Below are 22229 nucleotides of genomic sequence, written 5' to 3'. Positions count from 1 at the left end.
CTAGTTAATAAATGGTGCTGAGAAAATTGGCTAGCCATAAGTAAAAAGCTGAAACAGGATCCTTTCCTACTCCTTATATGAAAATTAATTCAAGATGAATTAAAGACTTAAATGTTAGACCTAAAACCATAAAAACTCTAGAAGAAAACCTAGGTAATACCATTCAGGACATAGGCATGGGCAAGTACTTCATGTCTAAACACCAAAAGCAACGGCAACAAAAGCCAAAATTGGCAAATGGGATCTAATTAACATAAAGAGCTTCTGCATAGCAAAGGAAACTACCATCAGAGTGAGCAGGCAACCTACAGAATGGGAGAAAATTTTTGCAATCTACTTATCTGACAAAGGGCTAATATCCAGAACCTACAAAGAACTCAAACAAATTTACAAGAAAAACACAAACAACCCCATCAAAAAGTGGGCAAACGATATGAACAGACACTTCTCAGAAGAAGACATTTATATAGCCAACAGGCACGTGAAAAAATGCTCATCATCACTCACCATCAGAGAAATGCAAATCAAAACCACAATGAGATACCATCTCACACCAGTTAGAGTGGCAATGATTAAAAAGTCAGGGAACATCAGGTGCTGGAAAGGATGTGGAGAAATAGGAACACTTTTACACTGTTGGTGGGACTGTAAACTAGTTCAACCATTGTGGAAAACAGTGTGGTGATTCCTCTAGGATCTAGAACTAGAAGTACCATTTGACCCAGCCATCCCATTACTGGGTATATACCCAAAGGATTATAAATCATGCTGCTACAAAGACACATGCACACATATGTTTATTGTGGCACTATTCACAATAGCAAAGACTTGGAATCAACCCAAATGTCCATCAGTGACAGACTGGATTAAGAAAATGTGGCTCATATACACTATGGCATACTATGCAGCCATAAAAAAGGATGAGTTAGTGTCCTTTTTAGGGACATGGATGCAGCTGGAAACCATCATTCTCAGCAAACTATTGCAAGAACAGAAAACCACTGCATATTCTCACTCATAGGTGGGAATTGAACAATGAGATCACTTGGACACAGGAAGGGGAACATCACACATCGGGGCCTATTGTGGGGAGGGGGCATGGGAGAGGGATAGAATTAGGAGATACACCTAATGTAAATGACGACTTAATGGGTGCAGCACACTAACATGGCAAATGTATACATATGTAACTAACCTGCACGTTGTGCACATGTACACTAGAACTTAAAGTATATTAAAAAAATAAACAAAACTCATTTCCATTCAAAATAAACCACTGCTTCTTATGATGCATTAACTTAGCCACTCCTGTAGTATCCACGCAGCTGTTTCCAAATAAAAATTAAAAAAAAAAATCTTACAAAGTGTTGATGCATTACTTTCAAACAGGGCAGAGAAGGAGAAAACACACATGCATGTATACACACACACACACACACACACACAAATACACACAGTGAGAGAAATTCACCATGTTCAAGCACTTTCTCAACACCATGTAACTTAACCTTCACAATCCCAAATTCCTACAGCATGAACAAGGTGAAAATTCATTATCTTTTACGTGTAAAACTTCTGGAAAATCTTTTTTCCCCCCAACAATATTTTTTTTAAAAAGGAAAGAAAAGAAAAAAAAAAACACAAAAAACAAGAAAAAATAATGTTCATAAAAATCTTCACTTTCTTTCCTGAATAATGCCTTCTCCCGAGAGAATAAACAACAGGCTTCTTACTATTGAGTTATTTTTAAGAAAGAGAAAGTACTATATAGCATGCTTCCTACAGATTACAGGTTCAAGCTTTTATTAAACAAAAAAAAAATTCTTCCTTGATTTTGATATTAAAAAACACTTCCATGTAAGGAATCAATGTGAATATGGTAGAGATGATAAGCGAATGCATTGGGTTGTGATCATTCTAAAAGGTCAGGTTTCTTCAGCTGCTACTGGTTAAATAATTGACAAAGTTTAAAAGCTAAATCCCTAAACAGATGCAGATATTACTGAAAAATCCCTTAGAAGCAAAGAGACGGAGACAATATACATGAAGATAAAGGTTTCTTTAGCGAAAACATTTCATATAGAAAACACCTGAAATATTAAACTTTGGGAATCACTCTCAGAGCAGCAAAATCTCTTCAAATTATTCCCAGAATTGGATTTAAATATTTTCCTTGAACCCAATAGTCGAGTCTTAATCGTAAAGCTTACACTTAAAGACTTCTATTTTGGCAGGTCAGATATTTCCAATAGATTATGAACCCTGGGATTTAACAGTTGAATCCTGGGAATAGAAGGAATAGTGGACAACAGATTAATGTTTACAAAGTTTAAAACACACAAAAGGACGTTCAGAGCTAAGAATGTCTAACTATCTGTAACTCTGCTCCGCAAAATGTTTCGGGATCTTTGAATAATGAAAGCTGTTACAAACTCCAAGTGCCACAAGAAAACACATAATGATCACTATATTTCATTGATTTTTTTTTTTTTTTTTTTTTTTGTAAACTGTAAACATGGCTAATTCACTTGAATTTCACTAACTGGCTTAAAGAAGAGTTGGAGCCATCAACTCCATAGGTCTCCCCTACGTGTTACAACATGTTTACTATTCCTTCATATTAACCAGCCATATTTCCTCTTCTGACATAGTGAAGTTTATTCTGATGAAATTGACCATATCAAAGTTTAAGTTTATTATTGTTATTCACTAGAATCCTTTAATTGCACCAAGGTGTTTATTACATAGAGCTGTTTGCATAATTTGACACACAATAAGGAGTTTACACATGTTAACTGTTTTATAACCGTCATCGTCCTTACTATTCTGATTGAACATAACAGCCACTTGGCATATAATTTATATTATGTGTTGAGGTATATTTTATGAGTACTCCCTGAATGAGACATATATTTATGAACTACAGTGAGACAATTTATACGGCAGTTCGTGATCCCACATTATAAATTATTTAATTATATAAAATATGCCTAGAATAATATTAAATGCATAATGTGTAAAATATAACATTTTTGTATGAAAATTACATGAAAATTATTTTTCAATTGTTTATTAGATAATTTTGAGTCAACCAATTTTTTCAGCTCTAAAATTCTATCTTGCCAGCTGTATGTCTGGGAATCTAACTTTATCTTAGGGTTAACTAAGTATGCCTCAATGACTTAATTCTGAATCAGTAGAACGTAACATTACCGAATTTTAATTTGGATCCAAAAAAAAAAATTATACCTGTCTAAGAAAAGATATGCATTCCAAAGTTCTGTGTTACAAAAAGAAATGTCCTCTAAGTGAAAGTTCAGATAAGAAGAAAAACAAAGAATTTTTCTTCTTTGATCATCCTTATCTGTTGAAAAGAATTATGTCTCTTAAAAAATAACACCCACACATTCAGAAAAAGTGAAAGGATTTGTAACACAGTGTATCTAGGCCGAAAGTATTAGTTTAGGGATCATATTAATCTTTGTGACACTATAACAAAGAATTGTGAAGCAAAATAGTGTAAGACTGGTCCTTCAAAAAGAATAACATTAAAAATTGAGCTTGCCAGGATGATCAAATGCGATGTCAAAAGAAACACAGAATTACTTCTCTTTCTCTGAGAGAAAACCAGGTAAGATAGGAAGTATTTAATTGCTTTGTGATAGATGTGTATTTAAAAGAAACTTAGAACACTTTTATTTATGCATTTAGTACATGTTTATTGCACACCTCATATATGTCAGGCACAGACTTTTAATAGCAGGGCTAGATTTGCTTTATCCTTGTAGTTAGTAGTACTAATGTAGTTAGTAGTACTAATGTAGTTAGTAGTACTAATGTATAGCTGAGTGCTTGCTGAGTGCCACTGAGTGTTGAAGGCACAGCAAAAGGCAGGCTTTCTAAGCTCATCATGGTACTTAATAAAACAGGAGACTGAAATGACCAATACACATCCAAAGATTTATTTAACTTCATTAGACATCAAGGAAATGCCAGAATCATCTGCATACACCATTTCACCAGATGGATGAAATTTTAAAAAACACACAATACCAAGCTTTTGCAAGCATGTGGACTAAAGGAAACTCTAAGACACTGCTGATGAGAATCTAAATTGCTACAACCATTTGAAACATCTGTATGGAAGTAATGACTAAAGCTGAACATTTATATGTCCTCTGACCCTGCAAATACACCCGTAAATGTGTTTGTGTGTGTGTATCATAAATGCATGCATGAGTCCACAAAACAAGAATGTTCAGAGCACTACTGTTGTAATAGCCTAGAACTGACAATTCCATTGAAGGTAAAATTGATAATTAAGTTGTGGTATAGTCATACAGTGAAATGCTACAATACTACACACCTATAAGAATGAACAATTACAGGCAGCAATGGGAGTGGACATCACAGCATAGTGTTGAATAAAAGAAGTTGAACTGTAAAGAATAGCTATTGTGTGATTCTATTTATATAAAAGTTAAAAATAGGCAAAATGTAGAAGGTGGTAATGGAGGAACAGGGGAAGAAGGGAAGGTTTTGGGAATGCCTGCTATGCTCTGTTTCTTGATCTGGGTGCTGGCCTCGTGCATAAGTTCACTTTCTGATCTTTGGTTGCACTAGACACTTATGATCTGTGACTCTTCTGTAAACATTTGCCTAAAAAGAAACAGGTAATTTCTAATTGTGATATTGCCAGGAGAAGGCAATATGAAAGAGCATCACGTGGGATTAGAGTTTAAACATGAAAGTCAGAGAAGGCTTGTCTGCAACAGCGATATTTGAGCTGAGTAGAAGGAATGAGGCTATGAGTAGAAGTTAATGAGGTTAAAGGAGGGGAAAGAGACTTCCAGTGAGAAGTCCTTGAGACGGGAAAGTGCTGAGCGCATTCTGGAACTGAAAGAGAAAGTCAATGTAGCTTGAAGAACGTGAGCTAAGAGGAGGGTGGACAAAGGAGCTGGATTTATAGAGGAGTGCCAGAGGAGGCAGGACCTCATTGAATAGCCTAAGAACCTTGCATTTTATCCCATGCGCAGGGAAGGTTTTCAGGAATTATAGACAGAAGGATCATAAGATGTAATTTGCATTCATAAATGATCTTTCTGGATGCTGTGAGAGGCATTGTTACTTAGAGTGGACTAAGGACCAAAGACCAGTGCTAGGTCATGAACAGTTTCTTACTAATCTATGATAGAATAAGTATAGAAACAGAGTACAAGAACTTAGAATCATTTATGTTAACTTGGTAGGACACACGTATGTCTGATGAACCTAATAATAATAAATACATAATAAAAATGGGCCTGGTAGTATTTTGTCTCATTTTATTTCATTTTCTTCTAGTAATACATTTTTATCTTATAGTGTACGATTCATAAAAATAAAATAAAATAATTAAATGTCTTTTACCACAAATAGTTCAAGTAGCACTGGCATAGAGACGGATTTGACAGAGCACAGAAATGGTGGGTAAGAAACCATATGAAGTAAATTGCTATATTCTAGAAGAGGGAAGATGACATATTTGATTGAGAGAAAATTTTGTCTGAACAAAAGCTCCAGTGTCAATAGTACTTCTAAATATATCAAATCAAGTTTAAAAGGTGATCAGGCTCTGATATGTTTTGGCTGTGTCCCCACCCAAAATCTCATTCTGAATTGTAATCCCTATAATCCCCACATGTCAAGGGAGAGACCAGGTGAAGGTAACTGAATCACGGGGGTGGTTCCCCCATGCTGTTCTCCTGATAGTGAGTTCTCACAAGATTTGAAGGTTTTATAAGTGTTTGGTATTTCCTTCTGCATTTATTCTCCCTCCTGCTGCCTTGTGAAGAAGGTACCTTGCTTCCCTTTTACCTTTGGTTATCATTGTAAGTTTCCTGAGGCTTCCCCAGCCACATAGAACTTTGAGTCAATTAAACCTCTTTCCTTTCTAAATTACCCAGTCTAGGGCAGTTCTTTATAGCAGTGTGAGAATGGACTAATACAGGCTCCAACTGGCCTAGTACTTCCAACACCCATCTTATTACTGCAGGATCTTTTCTAAAAAGCCTGCAGTAGAAAACAATGCTTGAACACCCTAGTTCTTCTTAAGGAACTCTCCTGTCCAAAGGGTAACCCATCAAGACTTTTGACTCTCTTCCTTTCTCTCAAGGCTTTTTAGAGGACCTCTTTGAACCAATACCATCAAATGACTTCTTAATAGACATAGGGGATATATTTCCATAGTCTGTTTATACTAAACACCATGACACCATCTGCAATGAAGAGAATAAAAGAAAGGATATATAACCTCTGTTGTAGTGGGCTACATTCTTGATATAAGATGATGATAAGCATACTGTTGGAAAGTGAAGACAAGGGAAAATGTTCAAGATAAGTGTAGTGAATAAGATAACTAGGCTATCAGTACCTTCTGGTACTTTTCTTTTGTATTTATTTGCTACAAGCACTTACTACCTCATATAAGGACAACTGTGATACCCAACCATTAGCGTCCTATCTCAAGTTCTTTCACTTTTCAAGTTATTTATATACCCCAGTGAAATTTATCTTGGAATTTAATCTTTCAATCATTGCTTTGCTCGTGTCATTCCCCTGCTCAAACCTTATCACTGACTCCTTGTTGCCTATACCATAAAATGCAAACTCCTTAGCCAAGCATGCAAGGCTTTCCCCTAATTTCTTCAAAGTCTGGCTTCAACGAACTTTTCATAGATTACCTACCATGAATCACTTATGTAATTCTTAGTAATAGGTAGTATTAAGCAATGGTTGAGGGCACAGATACAGGAGCTCTTACTCTATGGCCTTGGCAAATTACTTGATCTTTCTATGCCTCAGTCTTCTCATCTGCAAAATGGGACACCATTAATACCTACAGTACCAACCTCATAGAGTTCTGTGGAGATAAAATGAATTAATACCTGTAAAAAATCCTAAAGAATGCTTGACGTATAATAACCAATAAGTATTAGCTATAATAATTTTTTTCAGGTTAATTGACCAAATGGCTGCCAAGCAAGACACACAAGTCCTACCTTGTCTTTGACTCATGGCATTCTTCCTAAATATGGAAAGCTCTTATTCTACCCTCTCTTGCCTCCTAATCCCTCTCTGACTTTTCCTGTAAGAGTCCTTTCAAGTACCATTCCCCCTTAAAGCTTAAACCTCTTAGGCTACCAGAATACCAAAGAAGTCTTCTTGGTAGTGATTCTATACCAATCACTCATTCTGTTTTCCTTTTGTTGTTGTTGTTTTGCTTTCTTGTTGCTTGTTTAACTAATGTACAACTATCTTCCCATCTTGATTATAAGCTCTTTAAGGTACTTCCAATCAATAACAGGCTTTTTTTCAACCTTCAGCAACAAAAGCCTATTATCATTTAAACATGTGTTTATGTACTTCATGAATCATGTTTGTAGCACATTTCACTGTGAAAACTACCTTTTCTGTAACTAACAAATGTTTGTTAACTATTTTTTTCCGAAATATAATTTCATAGAGTAAATCTATTGTTTCCCTTAGCTTCACTGTAATACATTATGTAAATAAAACATCAAATCACCTAATTTTACAAAAAATAACAATATTTTCATTTAACATTATATACTTTGTTAGGTATTCTATACTACATTGCATCATACTCTAAATTATGAAAAATATTTATTTCTTTAAGCAGAATAGTCAGCTGCTCATCTAATCTTATAAATTAAAGATTTATTGCTCTACTTTTATAGCAATACAAAATTGTTTAAAATATTCAAAACCACATAATGAATAATGTCTATTCTTTGGGGTGTTTTTGATATGAAGATAATAATGAATCACCTCTGAGTTGCTGATTGTAAAAGAAGTGATACATTCTTTTTAAGAACACTGTTATCTTCTTAAGAAAGAAGAGCAAAGCTGATTAAAAGTACTGTCTATAAAGCCATGGGACTGTGATGTGGCTATAATAATTCATAAGCTTAAGAGGATCAGGCACCAAATCCACCCAATCCATGTCAGTCGCCTTTCTCTCCTTTGTGACACTTTCTCAAGACGTTGGGAAGAACAATGATTTTTAGAAAAGACTGGGAAAGTTTCTATTCCTATCTCTTTGTAGAAACACTAAAATCTACTAGGAATACAACAGCATGTACTTATGAAAGCACAATCTTCCTAAATTTGCCTTAAAAAGTTCCCAGCATCAAGTTCAGTGAGCTGTGCCTTAAGCTTCTTCAGAATGCCTCACAGCTGGGGCTACTGGTAATTATTTCAAGCAGCTCTCCCCAAGAGGACTTCAAAGAGGCTCCTGTGCCATCCCCAGTGCTCTAGGAAGCTTCCAGCTCTTTTGGTCTTTTCACCAGACCATTTACAAGGCTTGGAAACATTGAAAATATCTTTCATCTTTTTAGCTCCTCTGCAGTCAATCATGTTTTTGTTCAATTTCATATTTGGTCCAGTGCCATTCTCTGCACATCTGCTTTGCAGACAAGCATGTAAATTCAGACAGCTTTACCAGGGTTGTTCAAGTTCAATAACTAACATTCTGCAGGAGGGTGAAGGTGAGCACACATGTCTTTAGATCCAATTCAAGCATTTACATGAACAGAATTTAAAACATTGCCTTGTAGACTTGGGTTCTTTCTTGATTTATAGGCTATACGAAATAGTCTAGAAAGATACAATTGCTTTGATCCATTGTGGCTAGATTTTAAAGATCTCACAACTTAAGAAACAATAATCTTTCAACTTCTGATTGATCTAGTAATAAATATATGGTGAGAAGGAATCAAATGTTACAGGAGAGCCTTTGGGGACTGCCCACCTGGAAAAATGTTAGGGATGTTGAAAAACTCTTGGATCCATACCATAATGCCTAAAACCTTGACCTTGAGATTCATCCATTCATTTAGTCCATCATTCAAAGAAAATTCACAGAATGTCTGAAGTTTCCCAGGCACAATGCTGAGAGCAAAAGAGATGGTGAAGATAGTAGGTTCAATAAAATACTAAAACCACTTCTAAGAAACCCATACATTTGTTGGGGGAAAAGAACATCAAAGAATAAATACATACCATAATACATGAAAATGCTATGAAAGTGAGAGGTATAAAGATCTATTGATAATGGAGAAGAAAAGATAGTATTGCTTAGTGGATTGCAAAGGGCTTCCAGGAGTAGAGGATTTTTGAGGATGCAAAGGAGTTTGTCAGCTACAGAAGGCCGTGGCACAGAATACCAGTTGGACAGAAAGCAACAAATAAAAGTAGAGAAGCCTGTTGATAGGAAGAGGGAGGAGTTTCATGAGACAACAGTAGAGGTTGTGTTAAAAAAAAATTGCACAAAGAAAGTAAGGGTTTCAAAGGGCTATTTTTGCTTCACGAAAAAAACCTGGATTTAACCTATTGAAAATATAATGCCAATAAAGGCCCCTAAGCAAAGGAGCAAAACAATGACCAAAGTTTTGCTGAGGGTAGAAAACAAGTGGAGTTATAGATAGCAGAGGCTGGAAGGAAGGAAAGCTTCGTCAAGAAGCTACAGTGCAGGCCCAGGTGAAAATGATAAAAGCTTAGGTGTCATTAAGGCATCATCTCTAGTTAAAATTTGGATACGATGATGGAAGAAACGTATATGGTTCAAATGGTGCAAGTGAATGTAAGGACCTTCTTTCCTGACAAGAAATGTTGCGGGGGAATAAGAAAGAGAGAAGGGAGATGCCAGGTGCTCAGGATGATTGAAAGGAAGAAAAGGGCAAAAATCAGTACATTAAGGCCCCAATTTGGAATTTTACCTAAAAGCAACTTTGGATCACAATTTAAAATGAATCAAATAATGTTACAGGTGTTCTGATGAGATTTTTATAGCACAGAATGATGACGAGGATAGGAACCACATTGAGACCTTCAGAGAGGGACACCAAATCCAGCTGTGCCATGTGCAAGCTGCACAGTAAAAAAAGGTGGCCCTGTTTCCCTTCTCAGGAGTTTAGCACTTTAACAAGTCAAAGAAAAGTTCAAGTCTTAGAAGTTTAAAATGGATAGAACAGTGCTTAATACACTCAATAGTATGAGGATCTTTCCAGTCTTTTTTTGTAGGCTGACATAAAACTATGTTTATTAATAATAAAACCTCAGTGGTGTGGCAAAACCATGATGACCACCTAGTTGGAAAATCTGAGGGACTGTCTATGATGACACTTATACTTACAGGAGAGAAACTGAGAAATGGAAAAGTTGAGAAATCTTTGAGTGATAATGTGACACAGATTCAGGGCCAAAATCCAGTTTAACACCTGCATCCTTTCCTGAAACTATGAGGCTGCCTCCATCCACAAATTCTGCTGTTTCCCTACCCAATGTAATGATTTGTAATCATGAATTAAACTAACTTCTAGGAGGACAGGGACACTGAATAAATCTACAGTGTCACTTCATTAAGGCAAGGTGGTAATGTCCATTTACACTCTTTTAAAAATGTATTTGTTATTTTTATAGGTTTAGGGGGTACAAATGCAGGTTTTTTTACATGGATATATTGCATCATGGTGAAGTCTGGGCTTTTAGGTAACCGTCACCTGAATAAGATGCATTGTACCCACTAAGTAATTATCAGCCCTCAATCCACTTCCCTCCTCCCACGCTTCCACATCTTCAATGTCTATTATTCTACTCTCTATGTCCATGTGTACACATTGTTTGACTCCCACTCATAAATGAGAATATGTGGAATTTGACTTTCAGTGTCTGAGTGATTTCGTCTAAGGTAATGGCCTCTGGTTCCATCTGTGTTGCTGCAAAACACACAATATCATTTTTTTTTTATGATGGCACAGTATTCTGTGGTGTATATATGCACACCATGTTTTCTTTATCCAGTCATCCACTGATGGACATGTAGGTTGATTCCATGACTTTGCTATTGCGAATGGTGCTGCAATAAACATACAACTGCAGGTGTCTTTTTCTATTATGATTTTGTTCCTTTGGGTAGATACCCAGTAGTGTGACTGCTAAATCAAATGGTAGTTTTATTTTTAGTCCTTTGGGAAATCTCCATAGTGTTTTCCATAGGAGTTGCACTAATTTCCATTCCAACCAATAGCGTATAAGTGCTCTCTTTTCTCTGCATTTTCACCAACATCCATTGTTTTTTGATTTTTTATTAATAACCATTTTCTGACTGATGTAAGATGGTATCTCATTGTGTTTTTAATTTGCATTTCTCTATGATTAGTGATATTTAGCTGTTTGAATTAGACATAAATTTATCAAAAAACTAACTGCCCAGCAGATTTACAGGTGATCTATAAAAACTTGTAAATGCTTCTTATGCATCAACAAATTAGCACCATTGCTTTGTGAGATAGTAAGGTATAGTGTTTCATTAGGTATATACAGAGGTAGCACCTTGTAGATCTGATTCAATAACATTCCTAAATGTTTAGCTCTGAACTGCAATTAATTTTCCTGCTTTAACAGCTACAATCTGACTATGCAGAGTGTTAGCTAAATAAACAAGACAACTACCAAAGATTTTCATTTTAGCAGTACAGACAGTGACCACAGAGAATGCAGAGGTATAATATTACAGAAATAAAAGAAAGTGTAGTTGGCAGTCTGGCGTTAGTTAAAAAGTTTCTGATTTGTGAAACTCTTTCTTCTGGTAATAAACTTAGCACTTAATGGAAAGTGCTACACTGACACTTCAATGTGGGAACTATTTCTAAAGAAAAGGAAAATGCCTTTTATGCTGCATTGCATTAGAATTTCAAGGTAAAAAATAAAATAAAAAGATTTTAATATATGCACTAAAATATAATCCTCTGCTTTGTGCTCCGACCTATTCATCTCAAAGATTCCACAGACCTTCAGCCCCACTCTGGTCTCCAGAAGTTGAGAGAAGCACTGTGCCTCCAGCACTTCCCTGTCAAACAGCATTGGCCTGGAGCTGCAGGGGTTAGTGGAGTGCTGGGAGAAGAAAGTGTAAACAAAGAGCCATGAGTGATTATCCACCCTTTCCCACTCTGGAGTTGGAGTTATAGTTGCATTGCCTGCTATGAGCATCATAAAAATAGGAGAGAGACTGGGCACTATGGCTCACGCCTGTAATCCCAGCATTTCAGGAGGTCAAGGTTGACAGGTCGCTTGAGCCCAGGTGTTCAAGACCAGCCTAGGTAAGGTGGTGGAACCCCATCTCTACAGAAAATTTTTAAAAAAATTATCCGGGTGTGGTGGGGTGCACCTGTAGTCCCAGGTACTTGGGAGGCTTAGGCTGGAGGACCCCTTGAGTCCCAGAGGTAGAGGCTGCAGTAAGTTATGATCATGCCACTGCATTTCAGCCTAGGTGACAGAGCAAGATCCTGTCTCAAAAAAGAAAAAAAAAAAAAAGAAGAAGAAGAAAGAAAGAAAGAATAGAGGAATCAATGCTAAAAGCAACAGTGAACTTTGTTTCTCAGCTCCCTCCCACATACCACTTAGGCATCCTAACATCATGAGAACTAAATTAATGGTCGTGCGCTCTTCCAGAATTGTGCCCAACTCTTCGATAGGATCAGGGATTTTCTGTGATTCTTTTGATTCTTGAAAGAATGAAAAACAGCATACTTTTATTCGCTGTATACTGTGGTGAATTCTTGGCATATGTGAATTTCTGTGATGTTTCAAAACGCCTTCAACAATATCTTCTGCCTTTTCAGTCTCCAGTGATATTTTGACATCTAGTGTAACTCAAATATCACAACTGATATTTTAAAATTTACAAGCATAAATAGTTTAACAAATATGAATGTGGAAATAGCTAGAAACTGGTTAACATAGTTGCTTGTGGAGACCGACTCCAAAAATTAACTTGCTTGTGGAGACCGACTCAAAAAATTAACTTATATTATGTGAAACACATGACATAGATTTACCTAATGACAGTGATTTTTATTCTTTTATTATTCTTGAATTTTATCAATAGAATGCAGAATATTAAAAAATACTACTTTACTAGCCTTTGTTGAACTGTACCAAACTATTATAACTAATATATTTATTACAGTTTATAAAATCTTTTTAATCATCAACAGAACAAAACCTTTAACATATCTACTTCCTCATTTACGTGAGTAACTTTGGAAAATTTTGTTGTTTTTTTAAAACAATTCATCAACTTGTATGTGTGCATCAAGCAATTAGCTACACAAAATATTTTTGAGCGTACCTTGACTATATATAAACCATAGAATCTCTTATTGTTTTATTTTTTATTTCAGTTATATATCAGTAAATTCAAAGCATTTAGTAATATGTCAGATTGTGTATAAGTCATATGGATAATTTTATAATATATGAACTAGTTTGTACTCTACACTGTTAACAAACTTATTTGTTGCACCAGGTTTAAATCAGCATGACCATTTGAAATTCAAAAATTGGTCCATTAAATTTGTTCACTGAACAAATCATTGATCACAAAACAGAAAAGAAATTATTATCTTTACTTTAAAAATCTGTTTTAAAATATGCATCTGCACATTTTAAACTGATAGATTTCTTCTCAATTTTCCATTAGCTAAAAACTGCTTAAAGTTGACTGATATCATAATGACAGAGAAACTAAAATAACTGATAAGCATCAAATATTTCTAACTTTAATGATTACACAGAGTTCTTTTACAACACACATACACGCACAAGAAAAAACACACTATTTGTTTAACTAGATATCAAAGTCGCACAAATATCTATTCACTCAAAAAGCTGACAGCATCACTGAACAACTAAGAAAGAGCGATTTATTTCTAATAATCTTCTTTCTAAAAGATTTCATGCTATTTAACACACAACATTCTAGAAATATGCACATCATCTAATCCATTTCTTAACTGCAAATGTGGTCACATTGATCCAGTCTAGAACTATAGCATGTATACATAAAATCAGTGTACCCTGGTATAAAAGACACATTGAAAAATCTGTATCATTGAGACAAATTTCAAGCTCTAGTCATTAGCTGCTAATATATGCAAATCAAAGTGAATAATAATACCGCAGCTAGTTAAATTTCATTTGAATTTCTATGGTTGATCTCTTTACTTTTTATCATACAGGGTTTAAAGAAGATTAATTTGACATATATTAGTAACAGTACTATATAGGTGTCTACATGCACTTGATTTTTTCAACCATAGTTTTATAAAATTACCTCTTTAAAAAACCATTAGGTTTGTAACCAAATTGTTGTATGACAACATAAAAAAATTCTTTTTCTCTTTTAATGTAACATTAATGAAGCATATATAATATTGTCACCTAGCTAGCATAAGTTTTTAAATTGCCAACACATATTTCTGTTGTGTCTGTGTGTTTGTGTGTGTGTAACAATATATGTATTCAGTTCCGTCAGTTCTTTCCACTGGTAACTGGACAACTTAATATGTTTTTGAGATAATGCAGAAAGTAATAGGGACAATCTTCTGTTTAAATTATGTTGCCCTTTAGATCATACTGCGCACATTCTAACTTTAGAAGCTACAGTATGTGAATGTTTCCACTAGGCAAATTGTCAAGACGAACTGGATAGCAACAGCAAAAGTAGGTCTGCACTTTCTTGGCAACAAAACTGGAAGAATAAAATCTTGATACAAGAGACCTCTTTAGATATAAATCACAGTTTTGTTTTGTTTTGTTTGTTTTTTTGGCAAAAGACAACTCTTCTTTTTTTTTTTCTAAATTGTCTAGTCAGCTAATTTATAAATGTTGTGATCTTTTTTCCCAAAACAGAAAACTATTGGCTGTTCTATATTCTTCACCCTTATTCTATGTCAATTCAGTAAAAATTCAACTTTGTTCAGTGCACAGACGATTAATGAAAATCTAAAACTTTATTCAAAATTTAATACAGAAAATCTGCCTCCATCATGATAGTTTATATAAATATTCAGAAAGATAGCACTAGTGATTATATAGCCTAGAATGAACAGAATTTTTAAAAAGAATAGTGGAGTCAAGTAAACCTTCCAAATTCCTATTTGTACCTTTACTAATACATTGGAAATACTCACTGATAAAAGTAACTTAACCATTTTTGGTAACAGCAACTAATATTGTCTTAACCAGTTAATAAAATGTCAAAAGGACAGAGATGGCAGATGGCAGGGACATAAAATTTCACTATCATAACCCAATTTTACTAGCATATAGGTGCTCACTTTATCACCCTCAAATACAACAATACAGTTACAACATACAAAGAGTTCTCACCAGATTTTCACAGCAAAGAGAAAAAAAGGTATTTCCCTTTTTCTTTCATATAAAAGATAATGACATGAACAAAGTAGCCATATTACACTAATAAATATTACAGGTATTGTATAATTTCTTCCAAACTCTCTATATAAAATAATTACAAATTTAATTTGTAATTAATTAAATTACAGAGATTTATCATCCTTTTTTGAAATGTTATAATAATTAATCCTTTAATAATCAAGCAAGTGACATCATAGTTCATGGGAAACACAAGTTATTAAAACAGAGGTATTCATTAACACATTTGGAAACTCCAGGTATTGTATTCTTTCATCACAATATCCAATAAATTATATAGAATCATAATAGAGTTTTACATCTTTTTCGAGGCAGCGTCTTGCTCTGTTGCCTAGGCTAGAGAGCAGTGGCCTACACACAGCTCACCACAGCCTTGACCTCCTGGGTTTAACATCGAGTGATCCGCCCACCTCAGCCTCCTGAGTAGCTGGGACTGTAGGTATGTGCCACCAAGCCCAGCTAATTTTTTTTGTTTTGTGTTTTGGTAGAGATGAGGTCTCACTGTGTTGCCCAGTCAGGTCTCGAACTCCTGAGCTCGAGTGGTCCTCCTGCCTCAGCCACCAGAAGTGCTGGGATTATAGGTATGAACCATCTCTCCCAGTGACTTTTACATTTTTTGTAAGAAAGTAAAAACGATAATGCCTTTACTGCTACTACGAATGTATATTCTAATAAGCACCACACCAAAGTAAAGTGATAAGTTTGGAAACTTAAAATATCCAAATCTTTCTTGCAAGGATCATATACATGTTTTATCATTGTCTTACCTCAATGATTTTGTCATGAATTTCCAGGCCATCTGCTCTGTCAGCAGGTCCATTTTCTACAATTTTTGAAACATAAATTCCTTCAGTCGATGTTCCTTCCTGACTATTCTATTTAAAAAATCGTTAACAGAAGAGAGACGTAAGCAAAATTTAAATATTATTAAGGACAATTTACCAAATGTAACATTACCAATACTCCGTAAATCTGCAACTCTCTTAGCTGGTGATTTGGCACAGAATTTTAACTTACTTAACACCAACTAGTCATTAATCAAGATGGCAGTTTTAATGAATGAGTCCAGGGTCTCTGACAAGATTATCTATTAACTTCACATTTTTTAGTTCACATTAAAAGCTATGGGAAAGAGCATGTACAAGGTGAAATAAACTGGCTTTTAAGTATTATTTATAAAACATCTCACTTCTAAAGAGATACAGCAAGTAAAAGGGTGATAAGGTTAAAGAAGGAAAAAAAACATGTGTCTGGTTCCCACTGTATAACTGGTTTGAGATGTGGTCAGAGTTTTGAAATATAATTTAGCTTTTTGATGTGACAGATTTAGAAACATAGCTCTAGCTGTGTCTATTCGCAGGAGAGACTGGTAGCTTACTCAAGTGTAAAATCTCAAATGATCACATCCAAACTGCAAGGGAACCTATGCAAAAGGGAACCCATGCAAAGCTCATTTTTACATATTTCCAGGTGCAATGTAACTCATGATTAGTTAAACCTCAAACATAGCCAATATGGTAAAAATGGGACAGTTTAGACAGTCACAAGAAGCCAAAGCTTATTTAGGGAAAATATCCAACATCCTATAATAATACATCATATAATTTTAAATGTCATTTGACTTCATGGCAGGTTAAATAAAATTATTTCTCTTTAGCTGTCCTTATCATGAATTTTAAGAGACTTTTTAATAAAGTCCAATGTCATCTAAATGTCAAATACCAAAACAGAATCTACAAAAATATTCCTTAGGGAAAATGATAACCAAAATGATATGATGAAAAGACTTTCATCTTAATAAATGAGGACTGTTTTAAAAAGAGAAACACAGTAGTCATTAGTTGCTAGGTTTTCAAAATACTAAACGCAAGGAAGAAATATGTCACTGCCATCCTTACCTAAACAGAGCATATGACCAACAACACTAAGACAGTTTCCTTGAACAACATCTGCAATGCAGGATGCAAAAATTTCATGGCAGTTTATTGAGAAAATTAAAGAACATCATTTTTTAAAACTTAACCACCTTTTTCCAGTTATGGTGAAAATTAAGTTGACACAGGAATTCAATGATATAAAAGAACTTTGCAACTACAGTATATTATGTAAGTTTAAAATATGCATTTTGAAAACAATTGGCATCAACATAGAGAATATTATTCATACAGTCAAACAAAGAACTTGGTTTGGGGAGCCAAAAATATTTCTAATCAACTGTTTTTCTTTAACATGGTACTTCCTATTGAATTCAATCATCCCTTATTTCAACTGTTCATTCATTCATTCAATATATATTACTTTCTTCCTAGTCTGTATTAGCATCTTCAAGCTGAGTAATTTCACTTAATAGGAGATTTAAGCAGGCAATACAATTGCCTAATGTTATCAAATAGAAGTTGCCTACATATGGTATTGTGAGATAGGTTTATTCAAGAAATTTTCCAAAAGTACAATATAATTTAGATAAAATGTGAAATGTACTTTCCTTTTCTTCTTTTAAAGTTGCAAAGAGAACCAAGTTTGCTAGCTGTTGTTTTTTGTTTCTCTCAAAAATAAAGGCCAGGTACAATGGCTCCAGCCTATAATCCCAGCACTTTGGGAGGTGATGCAGGCGGATCACTTGAGTTTAGGAGTTCTGGACCAGCTTTGCCAACATTTTGTATTTTCTCTACCACAAATACAAAAATTAGCTAGGCGTGGTGGCACATGCCTGTAGTCCCAGCTACTCAGGAGGTTGAGGCAGGAGAATCACTGGAACTGGAGGCAGTGATTGCATTGAGCTGAGATCATGCCACTGCACTGCAGCCTGGGCTGCAGAGTGAGACTCCATCTCAAAAAGGAAATACTTTTTAAAAATTTTAAAAATAATAAAATCAGGGCCAGGCGTGGTGGCTCACACCTGTAATCCTAGCACATTGGGAGACTGAGGGGGGGTGGATCACTTGGGGTGAGGAGTTCAAAACCAGCCTGGCCAAATGGCGAAACCCTGTTTCTACTAAAAATACAAAAAATTTGCCGGGCATGGTGGCAGGTGCCTGTAATCCCAGCTATTTGGGAGGCTGAGGCAGGAGAATCGCTTGAACCTAGGAGGCAGAGGTTGCAGTGAGCCAAGATTGCACCACCGCATTCCAACCTGGGCAACAGAGTAAGACTCTGTCTCAAACAAACAAACAAACTAAATAACTAACTAGCTAAATAAATAAATAAAATCTGGGCATGTACTGGAATATTTTCATTAAGAAATCTGATATTTGATCACAAGCATAATTTTAAAGATTAAACCACTATTTTTCTTACTCAAAATCCACAAATGAAAGCTAAGTCCTCTATTATTTTAAAAGCAATGAGTAATGTTTATTAATGCTTATTTTATAAGGAATGAGTAGTGCATTAACAAGGTGTTTTACCTGATTTGGTCGACCTCCTATAATATTGAATCCCAAAGTGTCATATTCTCTTTCTAACACAATAGTAAATGACTTATGTTCTCCATCCTAGAAAAAAAAATGTATAAAATGACTAACTAGGTAAAAATATAAAAGAAAAATAAATGCTACAATAAGTTTTTATGTACCGTAAGTTAACTGACATGTGAAAAGAGGAAAACTTTGAAATTAAGAATGGTTGAATGTGGCAGAAGGTTGACATTTTCTTATACTTACTTTGTAAGTATATATTTGAAAAAGAACAACGGTGCATGTGAGGGGAAAAAAAAACCCTATTTTCAAAAATTACGGAATGGCTTTGCATTTTGAGACATGCAGCTCTTTTATCCTAATGCAGCATCTAAATCTGATTTCACTGTAATTGAAAACAGATTTCTGGTTAAACCTTGGAGGTATCTTTATTTTTCACTCCATTACAGAAAAGTAAAATATAAATTATCAATAGCGTAAAATTTTTATTTTGTAAAGTCTTAAGGAATTTAAGAAACATGAACTATTTATAAATTTTAGTCATAATATTCATGTTGCTGTTGTAATGCAGAATATGTTAGGCTACTGTAGTCCTAATTTTAAATAATATTCCTACTTGGTTTTGCATAATTCCTGCAGAATAAAAAAATAAGGGTTTGTGCTTGGTAAAGTGGTATGCATTTTTTTTCCTGCTGGCCGAATAATAGTAAAACAAGAATTATAGCTACAATGTTTATTAGTAAAGACTAACTTAAACATTGGATGAATTAGTGCTGGGCTAGGTGGGTTTATTCATGGTTATAGATGTTATTAACCTTTACTTGGAAATTATTTCTGAATGATAACATTCCATATGCATCATCATCACTACTATCAGCATCACGATATTTTCCCAGGAGCTTTTCCTAGGCAGTGCACAGAGCAGCCCCTACTGGTAGGAGAAAAACATTTCTGAGAAACACATAGAGGGTTTTGGCTAGTCTGCAAATCATGGGCAGTTTTTCTCACTTCTCAGAATCATAGCTTGACTTGTTGCATGGACTTTTCTGTAATATTATTCTAACTGTTGCTCCTTTCCTTCAACCACTGGTTTCCTAGACCTTGAAACCTGGACTGGTAATACAAAGCTTCTATCTGTGCTTTTCCCTGGGTCCTCCCATTTTGTAAATTTACCTGTATATATGCATGTATGTATATGCATATATGGACTAGAGAAAGAATCCTTGAAACCAGTCTTTTCATACACAGTGTGCATCCATTCATCAAGGTGGAAACATTTTAGTCCCTCTCACTTCAACGTTCTCATTTAGGTTCAAGACAGGCGCTTCTAAACTCAGTGCCTGAGTTGGAGGCAGTATGCAGCAGCCAGTCCCAAATGGGAATCTTTCTGGGTTGCTCCTCCCCGGGAGTGCTGAAGAATGAAAACAGCTCCTTGAATGGATCGCAAATTCTGCTAAATGCCTGCTCACCATGGCAGCGACCAAAAATCTCAAACACTGCGCAGAAGTCCTCCAGGAGAGAAGTTACAGCTTTATAAACAAGCCTCTCCACACGGGGTGCTGCAAAGAGGCTTGTTTATTCGGCCTGAAAGCGGGCGGGCGGACCAGGAGCGCAGTTCGGGGCCAGAAGCTTAGACAAAGAAGGGAAACAGCCACTGCCTGGGGGCTCGCAGGGCCGGTCTGACCACAGATGGAGGCTCTCGGACTGGACTTCCCAGGTCGCACACACACAATCTCAATCTCTGTCTCTCTCTCCACCAATAATGAGATCCCGAGGCAAGGAAGGCTTATTTAGGGAAAGTCAGAGTGATGAAAAGAACTCTGCAAGTCTAAGAAACCCCATCTCTCAGCTCCTGAGGCCGTCCTGGCCCCTACATGCCTCACAGTCCCCAACTTAGTAGAAGGCAGTTGATTCAGGCAGTGGCAGCGCAAGTGTCATCAGCACTGACACCAGTCCCAGGTGTGCGGCTGCCAGGGCCGCGGGGATGCTGGCTGCCGCGGGAGAGGAAAGGCTGGGCGGGGAAAGTCTGTGCTTTCCGGCTTTCCTTCTCGGATTTGCTTCAAGCACGGGACAAGGGTTCAAAAAATAGGCAGAGACGGTGGGCAGGAGGCTGAAAGATGGAGAAAGTAAGTCTGGATGGAAAACGAGTTTTCCCAATTCCTACTTTCCCGGCACAAAGTTAGAATCGAATCTGTTTAACTCTTTCCAATCGTAATATAAGCAGAAAAGGGACGATCCTTAACTTCGATGACAATCCATTCGAAAGATAATGACAGGAAAGTAATGATCAGGGTGTGATGCTTCCTGCTGCACAGTGAGGAAGGATGCCTAATTCCAAAGGAATCCTGAAGTGTCAGAAAGAACCGTTCCTCTTCCCACCCCAATCGACCATGCCGGCGGTGCCCACCCCCCTTTGCTTACCCTGCGGTGGCCGCCACCCAGGTCGCCGGCGAAGTTGCGGACGTGAGCCATGTATTGGGTGAACTTCTCCTGGTACCTGCGCGCCGTGAGCTGCACCTCGCCCTGCAGCGCCCAGAGCTGCGCCAGCAGCGCCTTCTCGCGCCGCCTCCAGGCGAGGACCCGAGGCCTGGGCCCCCGCCCGCGGCCACAGCGGCCGCTCGGCTGCCCCCCGCGCGCGCCCCCGCCCCGGCCAGCCCCGGGTGCCGGACTGCAGCCCCCCCGCGCGGGCACCTCCCCGCCGCCCAGCCCCGAAGCGCAGCTCGGGCGGCTGCGGAGGCGGCTGGCAGGGCCGAAGTCGCAGTGCTCGACGTGCGCCTCCAGCTCTTGCAGCCTGACCGAGTGGCCACAGCCGCGGGCGCGGTAGTCGCACTGGACGCGCAGCTTCTGGATGAGGCTGCGTAGCGGCAGCACCCGGTACAGCTCGCCGGGCGCCAAGGGCTGGCACTGCAGCGGGCACCGGCGCCGCCGCACCGCCCAGGGCAGCAGGCAGCTGGCGCAAAAGACGTGCCCGCACGGCGTGCACAGGGGCTCTTCAAGCACCTGACCGCACAGCTTGCACTCCAGAGCCGGGTCCACAGCTTCCGCGAAGCGCTCCAGGGCAAAGCCCATGTTAGGGATGGGAAAGAAAGGGGGAGTGAAAGCAGAGTCCGTCTTCTCCAAGCCCCCCTGCCTTCCCCGGCCCACCCCCGGGGCAGCCGCCTCGCGGCGGCGGCAGTGGCTAGTCGGAGAGAGGTGGCGGGTGGGAGGTGTGATCTCAGAGTTTGTTTGGCTTGAAGTTTTCAGGCTCCTGCTAGGTCCCCTGACTTCTCCCGTATTGACGCTAATAGAAGTAACCTCCAGAGACCCCCGCCTCCTTCGCTGCCCTGCGATTTACGTTCTTTCAAATTTTGGCCGCCAGCTTACAATGGTCCTTGGGAACACTGTATTCTCCTTTGCCTGAACAGTGGACTTCAAGCATCGAGGCTCCTCGCCCTGGGTAGGGCTGATGATGGGTACAGCGCTAATGTTGAGAAACAACTTTTAAATCCACCGCAATGTAAGCTTCGGGAGAGC

The 22229-nt window shown here is 37.4% G+C and overlaps 1 protein-coding gene across 2 annotated transcripts in view; it reads right to left on the bottom strand.

Moving 5' to 3' along the window:
• PDZRN4 (PDZ domain containing ring finger 4) overlaps positions 1 to 21900 on the bottom strand; it is a 415409-nt gene extending 393509 nt beyond the window's left edge. The window contains exons 1-3 of one of the 2 annotated variants that reach the window (XM_005570591.5): positions 21138 to 21900; positions 18708 to 18794; positions 16068 to 16175 (exon numbers count right to left, since the gene is read on the bottom strand). In XM_005570591.5, the coding sequence (XP_005570648.2) occupies positions 16068 to 16175; positions 18708 to 18794; positions 21138 to 21785 (843 nt within the window). In that variant the 5' untranslated portion in view covers positions 21786 to 21900. The remainder of the gene's footprint in view (positions 1 to 16067; positions 16176 to 18707; positions 18795 to 21137) is intronic. The other variant, XM_005570592.5, reaches the window with a different exon arrangement.
• Between the last annotated feature and the right edge of the window lie 329 nt (positions 21901 to 22229).

Source organism: Macaca fascicularis, chromosome 11, assembly GCF_037993035.2.
Source record: "Macaca fascicularis isolate 582-1 chromosome 11, T2T-MFA8v1.1".
In the NCBI taxonomy this organism is placed as follows: Eukaryota; Metazoa; Chordata; class Mammalia; order Primates; family Cercopithecidae; genus Macaca; species Macaca fascicularis.
This window is presented reverse-complemented; position numbering and strand designations above follow the sequence as displayed.